This window comes from Palaemon carinicauda, chromosome 5 (genome assembly GCF_036898095.1).
Source record: "Palaemon carinicauda isolate YSFRI2023 chromosome 5, ASM3689809v2, whole genome shotgun sequence".
NCBI classification, from domain to species: Eukaryota; Metazoa; Arthropoda; class Malacostraca; order Decapoda; family Palaemonidae; genus Palaemon; species Palaemon carinicauda.
The window spans coordinates 110,445,257-110,462,959 of record NC_090729.1 but is presented as its reverse complement, the minus strand read 5'-3'; the positions used below and the strand labels follow the sequence as shown (position 1 = coordinate 110,462,959).

At 38.1% G+C, this 17,703-nt stretch overlaps 1 protein-coding gene across 2 annotated transcripts in view; it reads left to right on the top strand.

The window, feature by feature from the left end:
* Positions 1 to 16,544, top strand: part of LOC137641392 (uncharacterized) — a 307,472-nt gene extending 290,928 nt beyond the window's left edge. For both annotated transcript variants that reach the window (XM_068373912.1, XM_068373911.1), the window contains 3 exons: positions 12,827 to 12,903; positions 13,283 to 13,933; positions 14,376 to 16,544. In XM_068373912.1, the coding sequence (XP_068230013.1) occupies positions 12,827 to 12,903; positions 13,283 to 13,933; positions 14,376 to 16,032 (2,385 nt within the window). In that variant the 3' untranslated portion in view covers positions 16,033 to 16,544. The remainder of the gene's footprint in view (positions 1 to 12,826; positions 12,904 to 13,282; positions 13,934 to 14,375) is intronic.
* The last annotated feature ends 1,159 nt before the right edge of the window (positions 16,545 to 17,703 follow it).

Sequence of the window (17,703 nt, the reverse complement as noted above, 5' to 3'; positions counted from 1 at the left end):
GCCTTGTGAAGACGAAAGCAAGATAGTTAGAATTAACAGCATCCCTTGTACTACGTACAGGATGGTACACTCTGAGAAGATCTGAATACAAAGGACGGTCAGAATTATGAAAAATCTCATCCAACATCCATGAAGAGCTAACTGAACATAGTTTCAGACTGATAACTGGATCATGAATAAGAACTTTAATAGACAGGAAGTTTTATCCAATCAAATTAAGATGAGATTCGGTAGCTGATGACCAGACGGGAGAACAATACTCCTAACAAGTCTCAATGGAAGAATTAAAACGTTTCCTCAGGATGAATTGATCACCAAAATCTTATAAGACTTTCTCAATAAAAAACAAATTTTCTGCAACTGATGGAGAAACAGACAGCAGGTGTTTCTTTAAGGTAAATTTTCAATCCAGAATCATACCTAAAAGTTTAAAAAGAGTGGTATAGAGTTGAAGAAACATTATTAATGCAGAGATCTAGATGTTGAGGAGTCACTGTCCTTAAACTACTTACAATCATACTTTGAAATTTGTTAGCATCCAACTTCATACCTCATAGTTTGCACCATGCACTAATTTTAGCTAGATCTCTATTAAGGGATTCACCAACCCCATATTTACATTCAGGAGAGAGAGAGATGAGGCAAAGAATGTAGCATCATCTGCATATTCAACAAGCTTGTTTTCTATGCCAAACCACATGCCATGCATATACTGTACTGTATAGTATGAAAAGTAATGGGTCAAGAACAGTGCCCGGAGGAACACCAGATATAATTTTTCTATACTCACCATTAAAACCAAATAATTGTACAATTATGTTCCTATGAAAAATGCAGACCTTTGTCTTAATATAGGATACGTTATCAGCGGAGTATACATAGGTAATGACATCACTATATCATCTTGTATATCACATAGTAGACAATTGAATTATGCACATGTTGGCATTATTTTCATGCAAATCGGATAAAAATTTAACCCGATAGGGAAAAAGAATTTTTTCACCTTTTCATGACCTTGACCTTTGACCCAATCATTCTCAAAATCCAACCAAATTGTCCTTGGCTCACGGCTAATTATCCCAAAATGTTTCATGAGATTCAGTCAAATAGTTTTTGAGGTTTGTGATTCGTTTTATACCTTTTCATGACCTTGGCAATGACTTTTGACCAAATCACTCCCAAAATCTAATCAATTTGTCCTTGGACCATGGCTAACCATCCCACTAAATTTCATAAGATTCGGTCAAATAATGTTTGAGTGTTGTCATTCGTTTATTACATTTTCATGACCTTGGCCTTGACATTTGACCCAACCACTCCCAAAATTGAATAAAATCAAATTGTCCTTGTATCATGGGCAATCATCTCACCAAATTTCATGAGATTCAGTCAAATAGTTTTGAGTTAGGCAAATCACAAACACACACACACATCCATACAAACATACGCCTATCAGAAAATAACCTTCGCCGCAACGAAGTTGGCAAAAGAAAAAATCAGTGTGGCCTTATCTCGTTTTATGTATATATATATATATATATATATATATATATATATATATATATATATATATATATATATATATTTATATATATATATATATATATATATATATATTTATATATATATATATATTTATATATATATAAATATATATATATATATATATATATAATATATATATTTATATATATATAAATATAAATATATATATATATATATATATATATATATATATATATATATATATAATATATATATATTTATATATATATAAATATAATATATATATATATATATATATATATATATATATATATATATATATATATATAATATTTTGCCCCTTATTTTTATATATATATATATATATATTATATATATATATATATATATATATATATATATATAATATATATAATATATAATATATACATAATATTTAATATGTTATTTTGATAATAAAATAAATTTTTGAATATACTTACCCGGTGATTATATAGCTGCAACTCTGTTGCCCGACAGACAACTCTACGGTAAAAACTCGCCAGCGATCGCTACACAGGTTGCGGGTGTGCCCAACAGCGCCATCTGTCGTCCAGATACCCAGTACTCAATGTAAACAAAGACTCAATTTTCTCCTCGTCCCACTGCGTCTCTATTGGGGAGGAAGGGAGGGTCCTTTAATTTATAATCACCGGGTAAGTATATTCAAAAATTTATTTTATTATCAAAATAACATTTTTCAATATTTAACTTAGCCGGTGATTATATAGCTGATTCACACCCAGGGGGGTGGGTAGAGACCAGCAATATGTTTACATTATTATGAGCTAAGAGTTTTTATTTCATTTTAGAAGTTATCAAAATAACAAAAACAAAATAAATAGGTACCTGGTAAGGAAGTCGACTTGAACAATTTCTCTGCCTTTTAAGTACGTCTTCCTTACGGAGCCTCGCGATCCTCTTAGGATGCTGATCGACCCCTAGGATCTGAAGTATCAAGGGTTGCAACCCATACAACAGGACCTCATCAAAACCCCTAATCTAGGCGCTCTCAAGAAATGACTTTGACCACCCGCCAAATCAACCAGGATGCGAAAGGCTTCTTAGCCTTCCGGACAACCCAAAAAACAACAATAAAAACATTTCAAGAGAAAGATTAAAAGGGTATGGAATTAGGGAATTGTAGTGGTTGAGCCCTCACCCACTACTGCACTCGCTGCTACGAATGGTCCCAGTGTGTAGCAGTTCTTGTAAAGAGACTGGACATCTTTCAAGTAAAATGACGCGAACACTGACTTGCTTCTCCAATAGATTGCGTCCATTATACTTTGCAGAGATATATTTTGCTTAAAGGCCATGGAAGTTGTTACAGCTCTAACTTCGTGCGTCTTCACCTTAAGCAAAGTTCGGTCTTCCTCACTCAGATGTGAATGAGCTTCTCGTATTAACAATCTGATAAAGTCTGACCAAGCATTCTTTGACAAAGGCAAGGATGGTTTCTTAACTGAACACCATAAAGCTTCAGATTGGCCTTATAAAGGTTGGGTACGCTTTAAATAGAACTTAAGAGCTCTAACAGGGCATAAGACTCTTTCTAGTTCATTGCCTACGATCTCCGATAAGCTGGGGATATCGAAAGATTTAGGCCAAGGCCGAGAAGGCAGCTCATTTTTGGCTAGAAAACCAAGTTGTAGCGAACAAGTGGCTTTTTCTGACGAAAATCCTATGTTCTTGCTGAAGGCATGAATCTCACTGACTCTTTTAGCCGAGGCTAAGCATACCAGGAAAAGAGTCTTAAGAGTGAGATCTTTCAGGGAGGCTGATTGTAACGGCTCCAACCTGTCTGACATGAAGAATCTTAGTACCACGTCTAAATTCCATCCAGGGGTAGCCAAACGACGCTCCTTGGTGGTCTCAAAAGACTTAAGGAGGTCTTGCAGATCTTTATGTTTGGAAAGATCTAAGCCTCTATGCCGGAAGACCGATGCCAACATGCTTCTGTAGCCCTTGATAGTGGGAGCTGAAAGGGATCGTCCTTTTCTCAGGTATAAGAGAAAAACAGCTATTTGAGCTACAGAGGTACTGGTCGAGGATACAGAAACTGACTTGCACCAGTCTCGGAAGACTTCCCACTTCGATTGGTAGACTCTAATGGAAGAAGCTCTCCTTGCTCTAGCAATCGCACTGGCTGCTTCCTTCGAAAAGCCTCTAGCTCTCGAGAGTCTTTCGATAGTCTGAAGGCAGTCAGACGAAGAGCGTGGAGGCTTTGGAGTACCTTCTTTACGTGTGGCTGACGTAGAAGGTCTACCCTTAGAGGAAGACTACTGGGAACGTCTACTAACCATCGAAGTATCTCGGTGAACCATTCTCTCGCGGGCCAGAGGGAAGCAACTAACGTCAACCTTGTCCCTTTGTGAGAGGCGAACTTCTGCAGTACCTTGTTGACAATCTTGAACGGTGGGAATGCGTAGAGATCCAGATGTGACCAATCTAGGAGGAAAGCATCTATATGTATTGCTGCTGGGTCCGGGACTGGAGAGCAATAGATTGGAAGCCTCTTGGTCAGCGAGGTTGCAAAGAGATCTATGGATGGTTTTACCCCAAGTGGCCCAAAGTCTCTTGCACACATCCTTGTGGAGGGTCCATTCGGTTGGAATTACTTGCCCTTTCCGACTGAGACAATCTGCTATGACGTTCAAGTCGCCTTGGATGAACCTCGTTACTAGGGAGATGTCTTGACCTTTTGACCAGATGAGCAGGTCCCTTGTGATCTCGTACAACGTCAGTGAGTGGGTACCTCCTTGTTTGGAGATGTACGCCAAGGCCGTGGTGATGTCCGAGTTAACTTCCACCACTTTGCCTCGAAGGAGAGACTTGAAGCTTTTCAAGGCCAGATGTACTGCCAACAGCTCCTTGCAGTTGATATGCATGCTCCTCTGACTCGAGTTCCACAGTCCTGAGCATTCCCGACCGTCTAGTGTCACGCCCCAGCCCACGTCCGATGCGTCCGAGAAGAGAACGTGGTTGGGAGTCAGAACAGCCAGGGGAAGACCCTCTCTTAGGTTGATATTGTCCTTCCACCAAGTCAGACAAGACTTTATCTTTTCGGAAACCGGGATCGAGACCGCTTCTAGCGTCTTGTCCTTTTTCCAGTGAAAAGCTAGATGGTATTGAAGAGGACGGAGGTGTAGTCTTCCTAGTGACACAAATTGTTCCACGGATGACAGCGTCCCTACCAGACTCATCCACAGCCTGACTGAGCAGCGTTCCTTCTTCAGCATCTTCTGGATGGATAGCAGGGCTTGATCTATTCTGGGGGCTGATCGTCTTGTTGTTCAGCAACGTCCTCATCAGAGGGTTCCTCATCCGAAAACTGATGAGGAAACGGCAACGGAGTGGGCAACGTCTGGCTCGCTGAGTCCGGTCGCACTGGTGGATGCGTGACGGAGCCGGACGCAATATCATGGAACTGCTGCACAGTCTGTGAACTGTCAACAACCATGGGTGCGCGAGGAAGCACAGCGTCAACCCGAGACTGTCTAGACCGTCTGGGTTGTGCAGTCAACACCCTACCGGGTTGCTGAGGTTGACGCACTGCGTCAAAACAAGTCACCTCTGCTGGTTGTTGAACGTCCTGAACGTCAACAACCACCTCCGAGCGTCGCTTAACGTCAACGTGCGGCTGGCAACCCACACTGGGTCGCATCGGTGGAGGAACCACCTCAACTGGCAGACGCGAGTAGGTTACCTCAGCGTCAACAGGGCGCACAACCGACCGGTTGGAAGGTTGTTGGCCAGAAGGTTCGGTAGCAACCTTCTCCGCATGAAAGTCCTCTATCAAGGACGCAAGCTTGGACTGCATGTCTTGCAGCAAAGCCCATTTAGGGTCTACGGGAGCAGGTGTGGCAACAGACAGGGTTAGCGACTGAGGCGGTACCGTTTACCATCCCTGAAAGCCTTGTTATGCGTGACATAATTGTACAGCAAAACTTCAAAGGCTCGAAAACAGCTGTGAAGTTGACCTGTAAACAACTTGGAGCGTCTCCTGGCCAGGCGCCAGGGAGAGTCTACGAGAATTGAGAAGTCTATCTGGGCAGAGGCATGAACTCCCAAGCCGAGAACTTCTCTCGTGTCATATCAGACTCTCGCTCTATAAACCAGTTTAAAAGAAGGGAAAGCAAAGGCTGTATCCCCCAAACTCCTCCTGGTGAAAAACCAGTCGCCTAGCCAACGTAAAGCTCTCTAGGAGAGCGAGAGAGCACTAGCTTAAAAACAACGGCTTCGAAGTAGCTAGGCCTAGAGTAAGTTCTGACGTTTAGGCGAACGAGGAGCAGCAGTTACAAAAAGATCCGGACAAAGATCCTTAAAAAAATCATCATGATTTAATTAAAGTCCATAGGAGGCTAAGCAGCTTTAGGCTCCTCTCCATCTGACAAGAGTCCTCAAGGGAATATCAGTAGGAGGGGGAACAGCAACTTCCTCATCTACAGGAACCTTGTCCGATAAAAGCTGAGTCTCAAGCAAGGGAGAGACCTACCGTGGTGGCAATGCTTTACAAGCAGAGTCCACACTCACTGGTGCATTAGTAGCGGACCAGAACGCAACGTCATGTAACTGCTTGACAGTCTGTGAACTGTCAACAACTGAACTGTCAACCACAACAAGTGCGTGAGGACGCACAGCGTCCACTCGAGACTGCTTTGACTGCCTAGACTGAGCAGTCAAAACAACTCTAGAATGCGGAGGTTGACGCACAGCGTTAAAACAAGTCAACTCCGATTGTTAGTGAACGTCTTGAACGTCAACAGGAGCATCAGCAAGTGGCCTAACGTCCAAATGCGGCTGAAAAACCACACGAGACCGCATCGAGTGTGGTTCTAAACAACCTGACTGACGTGACTAAGCTACGCCAACGTCAACAGTAAGCACAAAGGAACGTTAGGTTGGCTGAAAGCCAGGATATCGATGAGATAAACGGCTAGACTCAACGGACTAATCGGCAGAATAGTCTTCCATAAGGGAGGCAAGCATATACTGCATGTCTTGCCATACAACCCAACGGAAATGGTTGTGGTAAGAGACGAGGGTAACGTCTGTGACCGCAACACTTTGCCTACAAAAAAAGACTCTCGGAGTCTGTGTTACGCTTTTGTTAGGCGGCGAGCAGTTATCCGATGACTGCATAGGGTCAGAGCTGTCCTAATGGTTGTAACCAGGACGCTGGACCTGTCCTGAAAGGACTGACTTTCGCTTAAGGGCTTCGAAACCTTGTGACAGGTTTCTTATGCGAAAAGCCTTCGGATGACGAGGAGAAACAACGTCTCTCTCGTCTTATGGTAGGGGAGATCTGGTAAGATACACCCGATACCATAGAGGGAAAATGTCTGTTCGTTGGTCAAGGCCTCTCGAACCCATAAGTCGTTTGACATTACTTCTCCCCTGGGCTTGGGAGCATGCAAGAGATCCCGGACTAGGTGAACGACAGGCACGAACAGATGAACCCTCGGACGCAACACTATAACACTTTGCGCATATCACTTTATCACTTCGATTTTCTGTTTTGCACTTATTTCACTGAAATCGAAACTTTTACTGATTTCTACCTGAAACATGCAATTCTACCCTTCATTAAAAGGTAGTAATTGCGAAATCAGTCGTATAATGCAAGCTCATTAATACCAGCAAAAAACAGAACATATTTTAAGATAAAAAAATCAGTGGCTGGGAAAGAGACTAAACACTAGTTCATATAACTACGTTTTCAATCTCTCACCGCACATAGCCTGGGGTCGAGAATAAAAAACTAAAACGTTTTATCCTTCCTCCCCGTACAGCGACTAGGGACGAGAGTAACTCGAGAACAACGTTACCCGGTTGAACGGAACGTTTTCTCTCCTCTCTCTCCCTCCGTCTCTATCTCTCTCTCTCTTTCTCTCTTGATTTCGCACCTAAGAGAAGAGCCCAATTATATTTCGTCAAAAAAAACATGTTATTTGACTAAAGGAAAAAACTGAAAGGTTTTTCAAATAAAAAGTTCCTTTAAAATAGAATTTAAAACATTTAAGCTAAGAAAGAATGAACAAAACGTCAGAATCGATTTACTCTTACTGCAAAGTGAAACCGTGATACACTCTCTCTCAATCGTAACGATAGAGCGCATGTTGAACGTCCTGAACGTCAACAACTGCGTAGCATAAATAAACTAAACGTTAGTTCATCTTTGAAAACAGTACGAAGACTATCAAAGAAAATCTTTCATAAAATATTACATTTAAAAAGTTTTAAATCCTTAGCTCTTTAAAAGCTAATTACGATATAAAGGGCTCAACGTTGATTAACTTCGGTTTCCAAGTTAGGACCGCCTATTCTCAGGAAAGGTCTATATAAACAAAACATTAAAATTATCTTTATATGTTTATAATAAATGGAAAGTTAATCGAAGAGGCCTAATAAAGGCGGAGAGATATAAAATATATAGAGGAAAATCTATAACGTGATATAAATACTAAAAGCCTAAACACACTTCCGTCTAAGGGAAGGGTCGGCCATTTAAAAGTGAAAGAAAGTCCATACTCTCTTTGTCACCATAATTAAATCTATCCAAAACGAGTTCAAGATTTAAGATGAAGATAAAACACCTGCATAGCGAAAGCTCAAAACTAGAATAAAGTACTTCACCAATTAGTTGTGAAAAAACTCCAGTTTAGCAACAGCGAGTAAGTACGTCTTGTCGATAGCTCGACAGAGAGAAAATTGAGTCTTTGTTTACATTGAGTACTGGGTATCTGGACGACAGATGGCGCTGTTGGGCACACCCGCAACCTGTGTAGCGATCGCTGGTGAGTTTTTACCGTAGAGTTGTCTGTCGGGCAACAGAGTTGCAGCTATATAATCACCGGCTAAGTTTAATATTGAAAAATATAATATATGTATATATATATATATATATATATATATATATATATATATATATATATATATATATATATATATATATATATATATTTATGAGAGAAAATTAATTACCAGGAAAAGTTACTTTTTGTTGCAGTTCAGCTTTCATAGAAAGATGTACAGTATGCCAATGCTTTCTACCAGAAAACTCTGGAAAGACTACTGTGATTATTATTAAAATTAATAAAATTGATATCATTAAAACCAATAAAATAATTATTATTCAAATTATTACTATTATTTTTGATTAAAATAAAATGAAATGTTGGTTGTTGTGCACTCCATAGAAGGCACAGAGTTAAGCCATTGACGCTGGAGAGTTGAGCAAACATACTTTTACTTTGAACGCTGACTCAACAGTGAGCACTCAGAAGTCGAGCTGGCCCATCAACACGTTGGTGGTACGGTTTGGTTTCGTATTGAAAAGGTCGTTTTTCAACGTATCCATTCAATAATGCACGCATCATGAATCATAGTCTGTACTGGGCCTAACTTAGTGAATGGATCATTTGTTACTTGCAAGAAAAAGAACAGCTAAGGGTAAATATTAACACTAATCAAATCGTTTCTTATAAGCATGTAACTTTTGTTGCATATGAATATTTTGCCCCTTAAAATATCCTTATTAATTTTCCAATTTTTTGGTATTAGGACCTAGCTGCCATTTGCAATTCCAAATGTATTTTTTAATGCCTAAAAACCGTATTTCGCAAAGGAAAAAAATACAGGAATACAATCTGACCTAAGGTTTCCAACCCAACCTAACTTGGGATGCCGTGTCCTTACCTATTGGGGGATGCCTATGGACCCACTGCAACTTCCCCCGAAGGATGCCACGTCCTTACCTAAACTCAAGTGTCTCACCATATTGTTGGGAGATGTGAATCAAAGGTTATCCCCTACAGTCTAATAGCCTCCGAGAGAAATTGGGCAAACATGGTCAGTTTCCATATATATGAGCTATGATTGATTAACAAGAAATGAAACTATGAATATAAGGCCTCTCAGAACAAAACTTATCCAAAGCAGGTACAATATTTTCCTTATGAACAAACTATGTAATCGAGTAATCACGGGCAAAACGTAGCGAAATGAAAAGGTAACACTTTTAAACTTATCTGGATGAGAAATATATATATAGGTGTATTGCATCTGTGAACACAAACAAAAAGAATTAGTAGGATCAATTCTGGTAGAATACTTGAATATTGGAGAAAAAAACAAGGTAGCATAGTTGAATGTTGCGGAAAAAAAAGGTATCTCGTCTCCCATTGGAAGGAGGTAGGGAGAGAGGCTATGTACAATTGAATGAATAGGAGTAATCCTATTAGTAGAAAGAAAATGGAGGAGTGGCTAAAGTGCAGAAGGATTAACGTGGTTAATACATTACAAGTCATGTACACACAAACGATCAGGAACAAATGCGCAGAGAGTTTAAAATGGTTAATACACAACAAGTTATGTACATAAAATGAGCAGTAGCAAAAGTTGCGAATTGTAGGTTAAAAAACAAATGAACAATATCTCACGAGCACAGGATGCAGATAATTTCTGTAATTTTTCATGGACTTATTATGTGTCCAAGAGAATTATTTATGCAGATGAAAAGGTTTGTTTTACCATTATGTATCGATTCCCCTGTATATTCTCCCACCTAAACGACTCGTTCCCACTGAGTGGCACCCCAATGTCGCTTAATATATTAGGGTACATCTCAATAACTATTTATTTGCAGTGAAAACAAGGGTAATTTTCGAAGAAAACGGGAGTTTTCCTATAGAAATAAAGCTTATTTTATAAGAAAATACTGTCTTGACCGAAACTATAATAAAACCGACCTGTTCCCTTAACGGTTTTAGATGGCTGATAAAGCTTCAGCTACAGACAAATTGATTTCTTCACAAGACACTTTGGTCAAATTTTGCGTCATAAAACGATTCCGGCAGCCTATTTAACCAAACCAGAAGATGTGCTAAAATCATTCATTAGTAACCTACTTTAGACTACTTTTCTATTGGCAAGGCTTCAGACTAGGCCTACTTAGCATTGAATGTCTGGTAAAGTTTTATATGAAAATGCCTCGCAAAAACGTCAACCAGAACAATGTTAGGCCTATTTTACGTGTTTTCAAAGGTATAAATCTTCCTTGAGAATACATTGCTTAGAACAATTCGGTACTTACGAGTGAAGGTGGCAGGGAAGAGGTGGTCCATCACTTGACATCACTTAGGAATATCTGTCATTAGAATACATACATTTATGCTATTCGCATAACGGTAATTTTACCGTGAAACTTGGTACTATTCTTGTTAATAGCATATTTATAATATATCACATTACACTGCTCTAATAAGTATCGTCAAAATAATTACGCACACTGAAATAACTGACACTTATCATTGGCTGTCACAGCCAGCACAAAATCACAGTTGGTAAGTTGCGTTCTCTTCGTCATTTACTTAATTTCTGCTGCTAACTTTCTTATTGGGATTTGGGAAAATGTGCTGGTGTTGGGGCCAAGGAGGCCATTAACTGAGGGACGCAGCAGTAGTTTCTATACAAAAAAAGTTGAAAGAATTTGGACAGCAAGCAAGGAAGAGGGAATGTTCCTGTACAAAAGTATTATTTTAGATAGAGAATGCAACCAAGTCATTATGTTTATCCCTACTTGGTAATAATAATAATAATAATAATAATAATAATAATAATAATAATGCTTACAGGTTGGCCAAGTCACCAGCCACCCTTTGAGATACTACCGTTAAAGAGTTATGGGGTCCTGTGACACATACACCGAATAGTCTGGTCTATTCTTTACACATTCCCATCTGGCTTCATACACTTGGCAACACTCCAATTACCAAACAATTCTTCTTCACCCAAGGGGTTAACTACTGCACTGTAATTGGTCAGTGGCTACTTTCCTCTTGGTAAGAGTAGAAGAGACTCTTTAGCTATAGTAAGCAGCTCTTCAAGGAGAAGGACACTCCAAAATCAAACCATTGTTCTCTAGTCTTGGGTAGTGCCATAACCTCTGTACCATGGTCCTCCACTGTTTTGGGGTAGAGTTCTCGGGTACACTATTCTATCTAATTTCTCTTCCTTTTGTTTTGTTAGAGTTTTTTTATAGTTTATTTATGAAATATTTATTTTAATGTTACTGTTCTTAAAATATTTTATTTTTCCCTGTTTCCTTTCCTCACTAGACCATTTTCCCTGTTGGGGCCCGTGGGCTTATAGCATCCTGTCTTTCAGACGAGGATTGTAGCTTTGCAAGTAATAATAATAATAATAATAATAATAATAATAATAATAATAATAATAATAAAAGTTTAAAGCAGAAAATAAATGAAATTTCAAGTTAAATGTTACTTGCCCAGATTAGGTCAGATAGATCAGGTGGAAAATCTAAAAGAAGTATATGTGGACCCAAAAATAAAAAATCACAATACTGTAGGTTACTTTCTTAACCTCCCAAAACCTTTTAAATGGATAGTATCATAACAAAAAATGCATCACATAAAAAGGTTTCACATTTATAGCACATTTAAATCTGATAGGAATTATATGATACAGATTTGATTGGATTTGTAATTTTATACCATATAACACAGCGCCATGGCTGGAATAGGGCATTCAGTGCCGAGCTGCAATTGTTGGGTGGAAATCCTCGCAGATAAGCTAAGGAGCACAAGTTGAAATAAGTTTGACAGTATGTTAGAGTAGAAGGCTAAAAGACGTGAACAGCTATGGGCAGAAGGGATACTATAGTACATATTTTTTAGCGAGGCAGATTTGCACCGACTCGCAGGGGTGCCCTTTTAGCTCGGAAAAGTTTTCTGATTGGTTGGACAAGATCATTCTAACCAATCAGCGATCAGGAAACTTTTCCGAGCTAAAAGGGCACCGCTGCGAGTCAGTGCAAATCTGCCTCGCTAAATAAAATTGACTGTAGTAAGTGTGTTTTCTTGAGGTATACTAATAGCACTATCTCCCAACAGGAGTTATGTGATATGTAAAATAAACTAGATAAGGATATAAGGATGTTACTCCCTTCAGTATTAAAAAAATAATTCTATAAATATAGTTTTATATTGGGCATACTAAGAATTGTGAGTATAATTACGGAACATCTAATGATTAGGCGTGGTGTGTTGGTAGATTTATACCCATTCAAACTATAATGATGATAATTTTAAAACTGATGGTTTTATTCCACTGATGTCTTGTAATTAAAGCAATAAGTAACTTAACCTTGACAGCAAAAAAGAACTCTTAGCATGACAAACTGTAAATTATTCTCAATATTTTTGATTTTCCAGTACCATTATAAAATATTTACAATACATGTTGAACATTGCAGGCCCAGTCATCTATAGAGCGACCTGAAAGAGCTGCCTTAGAACCCCCAACTGTAACCTCTTTAAAACCACCAGAGAGGTATAGTATGATATTCATCATTTTCTTTGTGCTTTGTTCTAGAGCCTCATATTTCAATTGTCTTTTTCAATTATAAACTTTATAATTTGTCTTGTTTAAACATATACTTTTAGATTTTGTATGCAACATTAAAATCTATTAATAATAAAACTTAGGTTAGGTGCATTCATTCAATTGCACTGCTCAATTCCTTTAATCATTCAAATTTAAATATCGTACAATAATTAGTAGACAGACGTGTAAATTCAATTAAATATATTAAACTTTCTAAAAAATTCCAATGCATTATAATAAAGGACTGAAATAAAGTACAACATAAAAGCCAGATCTTAACATTCAAAATAAGATACTGTTAAACTATACCCAATATGATTTACAGAATCTCAGGGGATGATCACAACACAGGAGGTGACTCAGTGCAAAGCGAACATAGTGGAAGTCACATACCTCCTGTGGTTGCCAGTCGATCTCCTAGCAGCAGTTATCCTAGAAATTACAAAAACCGATACATGCATGTTGATACACGTTTCAGTCACCCTCTGGCACCTGTGGCTACAGCTTCTTCTGGATTCCAAGGGGGACACTTGGGAGTTAGTGCAGGAAGGCGATCTCCGTATGGCACTCAGCAAAGACCATTAGTGCCACCTCCAACTCCTCACTTGTTAAATGCAACTACAGTACCAATCTATTATCCACCTGACTGGAACCCACCTGTACCTTTTATCCCTAGAAAGGTCTATGGGTCTGCATGGTATCCTCCTGGCGATAGAAGTCGTACAAGAAACCCTGCAGAATATGATGAAACTGGAGTTCCAAAACCATCTTATACAAATGGCCAGGAACATGGAAATGATCAGTATAATGGAGGTGGGTTATGGGGAGAAAGAGAAGAGGAGCAATCGGGAATATGGGAGCAGCCAAAAAGGCATCCTGACCATTCTCATGGACATCGCAGCATTATGGGAGGTAGATTGCGAACAGATACTTTTGGTCACCAAATCTCCGAGGACCTTTCCCATTTAAGTGGCAGGTAAGTATTCAACAACACTGTGATTATTTGTCAGGCTTAACTGCTTAATATGTGTTGGCATTATCGCACATATTTGGTGATGTGGGAGTCATATAGAAATCATATGATCATCCTGAGTTCATATATGTATTCTAAACTTACAGTAATAGCATCTGAAATTCCTTAAGCCTTCTTCAATCTCCCTTTCCTCAATGTGCACCAAGTCATCTATGGTTACTGATCTGACACTGAACCAATAGGATGTGCATGAACTTCAGTCCACCTTCTATCATATCTCTTATTCCTTCTTTACTTATAATGTCTCATTAACCTCTTGTATAACCTTATAATTATTTTCTTAAAAATAGATTGTGCAAATAAAAAATTGTAACTAGAATAACCCTTACCGTTTTAATTTTACTAAGAAACATTTCATACATAACAAGTTTATCTATTTTTTCAGGCACCCTTCACAAAGAAGCAAATCCAGAGGAAGCCTTCCACAAGAAGATGAAGATATCCACATAATACATCAATCCCCATCGAATCCTCATTCACATCTTCAGTCCCCGGGTGTCCGAGATGAGCCGCCTCCTCTCCCTCGAGGAAGGGAGACAAACCCTTCCGATAGGTTGTGGAACCCTCCAGCAACTTACGGATCTCATTTCAATAGTGGACAAATGCGTACAGCAAATGTTCCTCCACAGAATCCAATAACTTATGGAGAAGTTGATAGGAATCATCATCACCGATCTCATGGCATTCCACGAAATGGTGGACACAGGATTCCTAACACCGAGTTAATTTCTTCCTCAGAGAGAGATATGCACAGACCTTTGTCAGGTTACGATATTTTGCAAACACGCAACATGTCCACCTTTTTGAACAACCCAGACTTGACGGCATCTCGTCCAAAAGAGAATACTGATGATCACTTGAAAGTTATGCGAGAAAGACCCACAGATTACTCAGATATACCTACACTAATGACCAGAGCTGAAATGGAAGATGAACTGCGGAGACATTCTGGAGGAAGTAATAGAGGGGGAAGGAAAAATAACAGAAGAGGTAAAAATAAAAATAAGGGAAGGAAGAACAGAAATAATCGCAAAAAGAATAAAAAAGATAGACAGCCAATTATTTCGACTACCCTCGTCACACCTCATTCAGACATGACTGATTATACCGCACAGGACGTGAGTCTCGTGCATAATCTTGGTGCATCACCAACACCCTCAGTTTCCTCAATAATATACGAGGGACCTATAGGAGAACGTGTCACTGATAAGCCTCAGAGTTCAACAACATCACACCTTCCAACAAAATCTGCTGAAATTTCTCAAGGACTTCCCATGCACACTATTCTGCCTAACCAACCGGTCACTGAACATCATTTGGAAGTAACCCAAAATTACGAATCTGATAAAAACACCAAATTTATTCAACCAACTTTACACAAAACAGAGCTCAAGCAACCTGATTCATCATCTCCCCCAACTACGGTACCTTTTACTGCACATGTGCCGCTAATGGAAACAACAAAACATACCCTTGCACCAACAGCTACTTCTCGCATCATAGGCTCACAGGGGGCAATTTTACCAGCATTTCTTACCACAGAACTCAGTTCATCTGTAAAGACAACACCTCTTCCAGGCTCTGTAAGTCCAAAGGCAGGAAGTCTAACATTGCCCCCTAGTAAACCTTCAGAAGTCTCAATCATAGCATTTACTGTCATGAAGATTCCCAAGCAAAAGCCCAAGGAAGAAACTGTACTTGAAGATGTCATGCCTGTCAAATCAGGACCAAATCATCACATACCACGCAAACAGCATCACAATTTTCCATCACACAGAATGGATAATAAACCAAGACTCTATCCATCAGTGTCACCAAAGAAAATTGAAGAGAACATGGTCATCAGGACCCCCTATATCCGGGAAGAGAGCAAAAACAATTACACGTTCCCAGTAAGAGGCTTTATGATCATTACAGGTATCATGGGGGCTCTAGCAGTGTTTACCCTTGTAGTGCTTATTTCTTATGCAATAATCAAGTGTTCTAAACAACCTGTTGTTAATAATTATCAAGTTTCTGAACAAAAATCAACAACACAGTGATGGTAAATTTCTGTATAGTTCAATATGTGGGTAAGCATGAAAGAGTGAATGTATCGTGTGAATTTTATATATTGTATATTTAATATAATTATTATGTAAAGTATAGAATAATACTTATGTAATGATACCTATGGTGTACATTATCCTTAAGATTTCATTCAGTGAATGAAAATGTTATTACTTTATTAAAAAAAATACCTAGCTTCTTAATATAACAAAGCATAATTTATTCAATCAAAACTATGATAATTGCAATAAATAAATCAAGATAACCTTTAATACATTATTTCAAAAAGTAGTCTGATTCAAAAAAAATTTAATCTACTTCAAATGAATGGTAGAAAATGGAATTGTAGTCCATTCCTGTAGCAAAAAATCATATATAAAATAAAATTGTCAAAAAGTCTGTTTACCAGAATTCACATTTACCCTTAACAATCCAATTATTGGACTTATAATAAACAGATGGAATAATTTTTATATGGTGCTAAATAAAAAAAACCTCAAATACTAAAATACTGTGACTATTCTTATTAGGCATATGCAATTATTGTCATTAATGTATGTATATACATTCAATATTCAGACCATTGTTTAAAAAAAATTGTAGCAAATAACCCCAAAATCATTACGGTATTATTCCACTAAAAATAACCTTATGATGACATATCAAAGAAACAAAGGCTTAGGCAAAAAATGCAGTCTGTGAAACAACACCTCTGAGGCAGACTTGCTTTGACTGAGGCTGAAACCTGGTAGATGAGGGCTGTGTTGATGAATTGTATTACTAAACATCCTTATTAATGTTTATGGGGAACAATAAGATATATACAGTACTCATATGTGCATGACAAAGTTTATTTGTGATCACACACTGTGAAGACAACTATATTTAAGATAAAAAATGATCTGAGAAAGATTTTAAGTGAAAGCCATACTTTCTTCTGCTCCTCAAGAGTAGCACCTTAGAATGTTCTGAGCAGAGAAGATTGTTATTTAAAAGACACAAGTACAAATCCTGCTCGAGAGATTTAGTTTAGTTTACTCTTATTTACAAGTCCATTACATTAAGGTTAAAGTCTAGTGAATGAAATAGCAATTTACTATGTAATCTGTAAAGTAGGCCTACTGCCATTTGAGAGGTTTTACGAAAATATACTTAAGGTTAATACTTGTTATTTATAATATTGTTCCCCTCCAAAGACCAAAATACTCTTTAGCTGATCCACAATATATCAACTAAAAATACCTTATCTTAATATACCATATAATTCACATGCTATACTTTAATCTCATTTAATAGATATTATCTGCAAAATAGGGAACATTGCAATTTTCTTGAGTGTTGCTGACAGAAGATAAATTAACAGAGAAGAAATGGCAAGAAAGCTAAAAGTTTGCAGAAACATTTGTCAGAGCACGGTATATGCTTTTATTTATTTACTGAGACCAGTAACAAAGTGAATCAACCATATGCAGTGCTCTGCCTGCAAATCTGTAAATTTAAAAAAAAAAACTTAATTGAAATTCTTACCCAATACTATACTTATATGCCTCTATGCTTCAGTGTGTAACTTTCTACAAGAAAAAGTCTTGATATAATTAGAAGTAAGGTACTTCCATTTAAGATATCATCAACCACTCCGTGGAAATTACCAGAGATATCTTTTT